Source organism: Heteronotia binoei, chromosome 9, assembly GCF_032191835.1.
Source record: "Heteronotia binoei isolate CCM8104 ecotype False Entrance Well chromosome 9, APGP_CSIRO_Hbin_v1, whole genome shotgun sequence".
Classification (NCBI taxonomy): domain Eukaryota; kingdom Metazoa; phylum Chordata; class Lepidosauria; order Squamata; family Gekkonidae; genus Heteronotia; species Heteronotia binoei.
Genome location: NC_083231.1, coordinates 52,508,998 through 52,516,935, shown reverse-complemented (window position 1 = coordinate 52,516,935; position 7,938 = coordinate 52,508,998). Strand labels below are relative to the sequence as shown.

Below are 7,938 nucleotides of genomic sequence, written 5' to 3'. Positions count from 1 at the left end.
ACATCATTCTAGTTTGTCATAAGGAAAAAAGAATACATTAAAATATAATGAAAATGGGTTTAGTATATGTAATGAGATAAACAGCCAATATCCTTTATTTGAATATGTCAATATAAAAACATTCGTCTGATACATTATTCTAAAAGAGAAATACATTGGAGAAAGATACACTATTCTAAAAGAGAAATACATTTTTTGGTTTAAAAAAGCCCAGCAGGAATCATTTGCATATTAGGCCGCACTCGATGTCACCATTGTTTCACACACAGTTTTTGTAGAAAAACCCAGAAGGAACTCATTTGTATGTTAGGCCACACACCCCAATGCCAAACCAGCCGGAACTCTGTTCTTGTGCGTTCCTGCTCAAAAAAAAGCCCTGCATTGGAATACTGTGGTTATACAATATACATCTTTAAGATGGTTTGCCATTGTTTTCCTCATTTCCTTGGTCTCCCTTCCCAAGGACTGACCCTGCTCAGCTTCTAAGTTCAGGCCATGGAGCTATAGTTCAAATATCGTAGCCAGACCTCCCATGTGAGGCCTCCCTTGGATGTTAAGCACTTTGTAACAGGTAACTTTCACTGCTGTGGCCCTCTAAGATGCAGCAAGAATGTTGCTATACTTTTGGAATTAATTTTAAAACACTTTTACTAGACAGTAAGACCCGCTGAACTCAGTGGAATTTAGTTCCATGTGAATATACATAGTGGCTTCAGGGCTCCAGTCTAATGTTCACTGGTGAGTGGAAATCTAACTGACCACCATGGAAATTTTGACTAATTATGAGCAGAAACTAATAAAATGGATTAAAACAGAAAGAATACAAGGCGCTATAGAAGATATAAAAGTGGAGATTAAGAGGAGACTGTCCCAATTCTGATGTGATTATAGCAAATTCCAGGGAGATGAATATTTAATCCATAAAGGAGAAGAATAAATCTTAGTCACAATAAATAAATGAGTGTGTATTCATTGTTTCTATTTTTACAGAAAATACTTCCACCCTATTTCCCCTTCCTTTACCTTTCCATCGAGTTCTAGTCATACCTTATAGGCAACTGTCGGGGTTTTTAAAAAATTTTTTGGTAATGATTATGCCTTGCAATAAACTTAGCTTGTATCCCTTTAAGCTCCCTGTTGGAGCTTTGCCACGTTCCTGGGGGAAGCTCGGAATCCCCGACTATCCAATGACAAACGATGGAAGAGTTCCCAGGATTCCGGGCCGCGGAGCTCGCGCCGCTTGGGGGAGCTGTCTCTGCGGCTGGGTAAAGGCGCTTGGCTCGTCCAGTCATATGACTGGCTGGTGGTGCCTCCATTGCTGCTGCTGGCTTGGGAATACAGGGAGGTGTCGGCTCGGGCACTCGCTGTACCTTTTCGCCCCTTCGGGTGGCTGGGCTGCATCTGCCAGGGATGCTGCTCCAAGCTCTGCAGCAGCTCCGGACTGAGCGGCTTGGCGTGTGTCCTGACTACACCCTCATGCTTCCCTACGGGGGATAGGCTACACTAGCAGCAGCATGGCTCCGACGCTGCTTCAGAAGCTGTTCAACAAAAGGGGCGGCGGCGGCGGCAGTAGTAGTAGCAGCAACAACAACTCGGGTTCTCCTTCTGGTAGAGCGTCCAAGGAAGGGCCGGCGATCAGGTGAGGAAATGCATGCCTTCCTTCTGAGTCATCCGTGCGTTTGGAATTCCCGTTCGAACCGAGTGGGAGAGAGACACTTACGTGTTTGGCTGATGCAGCAGCCTGTTTGATTCCCTAATGGGTGTGGGGAAAGTGGCAAGTCTGTCTGTGAGATATGGGGAGGAAAAAGAGAATCCCACCGCAGGTTCTTGTGGGCAGCCTTTGGAGCGGACGCTGTGGGGCTCGGGGTGGACAGTAATTTAAAAATGGCTGTGAAATGGTTAAGACATGTTGCACATGTTCAGCATCTGTTTCGTAACAGCCTTTACTGTAGGCAAAGGCTGACATCTCTAGCTCTTTCTAGACTCCAGGGTGGTTCTTCGTTTAGGGTATTTTTCATTGCTTTTCATGGTAATTTAGACCGGCTTTTGCTGTAATGAGCTTCAAATGTGGAATCTGTCATGCATAGGTATTTAGTGTAGGAGATAGTGTCAGAACTGACACAGAACTGGGTTCAAATCCCGGCTTCCTTATAAAGCTGACTGGATCAACTTGGGTCTACCATAATGTGGAGCAAAATAGCCTTGTGAACATTCCCACAGAAACAGACTGGAGTGTTAAATGGCCTTTGTAGTGCAGGCTGGTCTGTGGGGAAGAGTGAATTTAACACCTGTTGTCCTTTTGCTGAGACTCAGGCCTGAGTCCTTGCTGCTACCCGCACCACAGGGGCTGCTTGACTGAGCTTATTCCTGACTGCCAGGGGCTGTCTGAGAACTTTCATGGTAAAATAATTAAGGATCAGTGCATCCTTGCTCTCCTGCACACTGCAGGCTTATTTGAACCTGATAATATACATATAAAATGCTGTGACACTTTTTAAAGCAAAAACATATGTATCTTTGACATGATCTCTGAAGCTAGAATCAGGGCGGTAACCATATTGGTCTGAAGTAGCAGAACAAAGTTTAAGTCCAGTTGCCCCTTTAAGACCAACCAAGTTTTATTCAAGGTATAAGCTTTCGTGTTCATGCACTTCTGAAGAAGTGTGCATGCACGTGAAGTTTGTACCTTGAATAAAACTTCGTTGGTCTTAAAGGATATCTGAAAACACTCTTTACCAGCCAATACATCCTTGTCCTGATTTTGCATGGTATAGTACTTTTAAAATGTTGCATGCAAGTCTGGACATAAGAGCAGGCTGCACGTAAAGCTGACTTTTATTTTGTGCAAACATCTTTTCTGTGTACATATTTTTCTTGAAGGCACCAGGCAAAAATGAGGCTGATTTGCTGGCCCATGCTTACTTTTCACATTTTTATTGTCTAATTTTTGGAGTAAGGTGGTCTTTTCCTAGGGGGTCACCCTTTAAAAATGTCACAACCACTGATGCAGTTATTAAAGTGATATATAAAACATAAAAGGACTTTAATGCTTATTGTTTAGAGCTGTTTAAACTTGTTAGCTGTGGCAGTCCCATTGTGAATTCTTGGATATTCTAGTAATATGATATGTGTTAAATGTGCCCATTGGACAACTCATATTCTTGAGTCTCTGCCATTTTCTATTACACTCTTCTGTACACATGAAAACTAGGTTGTGCTCTTCCGTGTGTACACCTGAAGTTTGGGTGTTAGGTGTATGAAGACTGAATATGGTCTGACATAAAGGAGGCACTAGAAATGGTTATGCTAGTTTGTATTTGGCATCAGGACCACACCTTGCACCCTTTCAATGCGGTACTCCAAAAACAGGAGACTCTGACCAATTCCACATTTAGCACTTCCCTCCCTTCTGTGCAGGGCTGAGGGCTCCTCACAGCGGCTCTTTTTTCCAGATGCTGCATTGGCATCTCTGGAGCAGGGTTGCATGTTCCCTGCCTGCTCTCTGTCATGCACAAACTCAACAGTTGAGACCAGGACAAAGGCTAGTATGGAATCAATCAAAGACTAAGGCAGATTTGGGCAGGTCACCAAACATAAGCAACAAACCTCAAGGGGAAGCATAGCAGGTCACCAAACATAAGCAACAAACCTCAAGGGGAAGCATAGCCGATAAGGACAAGCAAACAGAAGGCTAGCCCAGCACAAAAGTCAGGGGGTCCTACACAGACACCCAGAACAGCATTGGTAACTAGGGCAGATGCTGAGTAGTATGACTGCAGGAATGCACTGCTGTCTGTCGTAATTGAAACAGTAGGTCTTGGCTGCCCAGGGCTTTTGGCTGGTATGTTTATGAATAGACAGACAGCAACACTACATTCCATGGACTAACTTTAAAATTGAGCAGTACATAGGTCCAAGTCCATGGCTTCCTTTCTCTGTTACTCTGCATCTGTTTTGAATATCTTCGCACAAGCAAAAATTAACTTTTTTTCATACCCTTTCTAAACTCATTTCTAGGTGGTAATGTGATCCCATCAAACTTTCATTTTGTCATGAGGCTGGGGAGATTTATTTATTTTAAAAAATTATGCTGCTCTTCCTAAGAACCTGCCGGAATCAGCTTACAAAACATAATATAAACAAAACATTAGGAGTTATTAATCAAAATCCAGCTGTGCCTAAGAAAATAACTTTTGACGGTATAGTGAAAGTGCTTCTCTTTTGCAGTTTATAGTGGGGTCATGGATTAGCTTCTTCTGCAGTGATTAGTCTCGCTGCTGATGTGGGGCATTATGTCAGAGCGTCATCTGCTTTGTGCTTTAGCTGACTAATCGAATAGTTCAGAAATCTTGTCATTTTCATAAAACTGTTCACTTTGAGGGAAGCGGGTCAAGGCCAGTGTGGTGACATCACATGTGTAGACAGCACACTTTCACATGACTTCCCATTCCATTCATTGTGTTGGAGATATGTCTTGTGATTGGGTAATGTCTGGATCTTTTGCCAGATTCCTTTCTTTTGAAATGCAAAATGTGCTGTGGAAAGTGAGAAAAAAGGGGTTGGCTTTTTGTTTTGTTTTTCCCTTATGCCCCTGCAAGTACTTTCAAATAAGTAATTCTTTTTTGTTTGTTTGCTTAATGGAAACCTTGCCATTTTCTACATCAGACACACAGAGAGATTACAGGTAATACCTGCTTTTCCTATGGCAGTGGTTTCCAACCTTTTCCATATGGTGACTCACAAAGCCAAGTTTACTTGATGTGGTGGCCCACTCAGGGCTGCCCCCAGGGTTGTTTTTTTTTGTGCCCTAGGCAAACTATGATCTTGGCACCCATCTAATTCTGCATTCCATTTTCTAGGGTGGCTAACCAGATAGTTCTAAAAACCCCCCAGCAAATATTGCACAAAGAGCGTAGCTACCTGCACGACGAACGTCAAGCAAATGGCATTCCAACATACACAGCTTTTACATTTGGAAGTCACATTCCAGCCTTTGATCACCCTTTCTGTGACTCCAGTTCCCCCTACGCTAGTAAGCATCAGGACACGTTTTACTTGATCAACATATATACATACAGTGAAGGGGTAAAAACAACAACTTCTACTTTATGACATGGAAGATACTGCTTCCAAGATCAGATCTTGGTTTCCAAAATGAATGAGGAGGAGGAGATTGGATTTATACTCTGCACTTCACTTGGGGTCTCAGAGTCTCCTTTCCCTTCCTCTCTCCACAACAGACGCCCTGTGAGATAGGTGGGGTTTAGAGAGCTCTCAGTGAACTGCTCTTGGGAGAACAGCTCTGCTGAGAACCTGTGGTTGACCTAAGGTCATAGCAGCAGTTGCATGTGGAGGAGTGGGAACCAAACCCGATTCTCCTAGATTATTAGAGTACACCTTTAACCACTAAAGAGAGCGATGGAAAGGGCAGTTGTGGCCATTAGGTAGGACTGGCCTGCAACCCACCTTCAGAGGCTTCTCAATACACTTTTGGGTCCTTTCCCACAGGTTGGGAAACACTGTTCTGTGGCATATTAGTGCAGGCTGTGAACATCCCACATACAACTTGCCAGCTCTCACCGTGTTTTTCCATTTTTTATTTCTAAAGTAAGTGTTGTAACTCAAGCCAGTGTGGAAACTCTTAGCCCTACATTCTGTTGAGTGTGGCTTTCATTGCTCTGTAGTAAGGAAAATCCAGAAGGATCCTAAGAAGCTTTGCTAACAGTTATCCACCACATTGTGTAAAATTGCCAGTTCTAATATCTCTTTTTGAAATAATCCAAAGTATTTGTGGCTGTTACTTAATGTGTAGTCTTTCTTGGTGGCAAACAGTGGTCTTGTCCTACTCTTCCTGTCTGAGTCAAATGGCTAGATGTAAAGTGGACTGATGGACTGGAATTTGTTCCTTGTTGATATGAATCCAGGTCCCTTTCCACAGTTGTTTGTTTTTCTTTCCTTTGTCATGGTAATCAACATCCTGCACCATGGAAAAAACTGAATTTTGCACCCAGTATATGCCGAGCACTAACCTATCTGTGGTTCAACTGCAGTGTTCATTGCTCTAGAAGAAGATATTGGATTTATATTTATTTTGTGAATTTATAGTCTGCCCTTTCCCAAGATGGGCTCAGGGCAGATTGCAGCACAATAAAAACAGTTAAAATCACACAATAGAAGAGTTAAGAATTAAACAGTTAAAACCATTAAGTAAAAATGATAAAAGGCGGCGCCAGTTGATATAAATATCATTCACAGATTGTGATACAGGATACAGTGAGCTCAGGGAGACCAATTAGATGGTGTGAGGACGCCCACCTGCCTCAGCCAAAAGCCTGGCGGAACAGCTCTGTTGTGCAGCTGCTCCAGAATGGTAGAAGTTCTGGTAGGGCCCTAATTTCCTTAGGGAGCTGATTCCACCAGGTTGGGGGCCAGCTCTTCGCTCTGAATCTCAGAGAACTGTGACTGACCCAAGGTCACCCAGCTGGCTTTATGTGGAGGAGTGGGGAATCAAACCCAGTTCTCCAGATTAGAGTCTGCCACTCTTAATCACTACACTATACTCACTGTCCACTGGAGCGGGGTTGACTGGTGTGAATACATTACAGCTATGTTAAAACAGCTGCAATGGTTGCCAGCTTGTTTCTGAGCTCAGTTTAAGGTGTTGGTTCTTACCATTTAAAACTCTTTGCAACCTGGGATTGCTATATGTGAAATCCTAGTGCTCTCCCTTTATGAACCCATGTGCCAGCTGTGCTCATTGCCTCTTGCAATTCTTCTGGTTCATTTCTACTCTTCCAGAGCTTGTGCCTTTTCCTGTTATGTTGCCTGCCCTCTGAAATGGACTGCCGTAGAGGTCAGGGAATGGTGAAAATGTTATTTTCTATAGCTTTTAATGATGAAGTTTCCTCTTCCAGCTGTATTACTTTGTTATTTCAGATACATGTTTTAGTTCTCTTGCTGTTTGATTTTATTTTTGACATTGGTTTATGGTTGTGACAAAGCAAGCACATCTTAAGGAAAGGTGGGCTATGTATATCCTTATCTGGATAATTCTGTTTCTGTTTCCAATCATTATGTAAAAAAGAGCAAGAGACTAGTAGCACACTGAAGGCCTGAAGATTTGAGAACTGTCTTGTTTTCTCGCACAGTTTGTTTGAGGTTTTGCACTTTGTATGGTGCTATGCTACATGTTTAGGTTTTTCTTATCTCCCAGGAATAATTCTTAGAATCAATATATGGCTGTTAATATGCTACTTTGGTTGGTTTGAAACGTGGAGGGGTTCTTGTTTTGATACAAGAACACTGAATATCTTTATGTTGAGTTCTTCCTGTGTGGCTATGGAGTGTGGAGTTGGTGTTGATGAAGCCCAAGAATTTTGTTAGGCAGCTGTAAACTTCTGACCTCGATGCAAAAAAAAAAAATTGCAGAGCAGCTATTCCAGTATATCTGTAGAACAAGGGTGTCCATATAGATTCCCAAATTGTTTTCTGTAAGCAAGGGAAGCACACAGCTTTTACTAAGTAGGATTGGTTATAGGCTAGTTCAGGAGTGGCCAAACTGTGTCTTGGGAGCCACATGTGGCTCTTTCTTACATATTGTATGACTCTTGAAGCCCCCACCACCCTGCGGGTCAGCTTGCAGAAGTGATTTCTCTCTTTAAATCACTTCTCCAAGCCAAGCTAGCTGGCAGCTTGGAGAATGAATGTAAAGTTGCTTTCTTTTCACCTCCCTCTCTTCCTTCTCTCAAACATCTAATGTTCATATCTTGTGGCTCTCAAACATCTTATATTTATTCTGTGTAGCTCTTACATTAAACAAGTTTGGCCACCTCTGGGCTAGTTGGTCCATTGTATGTCTTGTTTTAAAAAGTAAAGGTAGTCCCCTGTGCAAGCAACAGTCGTTTCCAAGTTTGAAGTGATGTCGCTTTCACAACGTTT

The 7,938-nt window shown here is 42.7% G+C and overlaps 1 protein-coding gene across 2 annotated transcripts in view; it reads left to right on the top strand.

Annotated features, from left to right (window-relative positions):
- Positions 1-1,253: 1,253 nt before the first annotated feature.
- The window catches only part of FNIP2 (folliculin interacting protein 2), a 67,170-nt gene continuing 60,485 nt past the window's right edge, over positions 1,254-7,938 (top strand). The window contains exon 1 of one of the 2 annotated variants that reach the window (XM_060246586.1): positions 1,254-1,639. In XM_060246586.1, coding sequence (XP_060102569.1) covers positions 1,515-1,639 — 125 coding nt within the window. In that variant the 5' untranslated portion in view covers positions 1,254-1,514. The remainder of the gene's footprint in view (positions 1,640-7,938) is intronic. The other variant, XM_060246587.1, reaches the window with a different exon arrangement.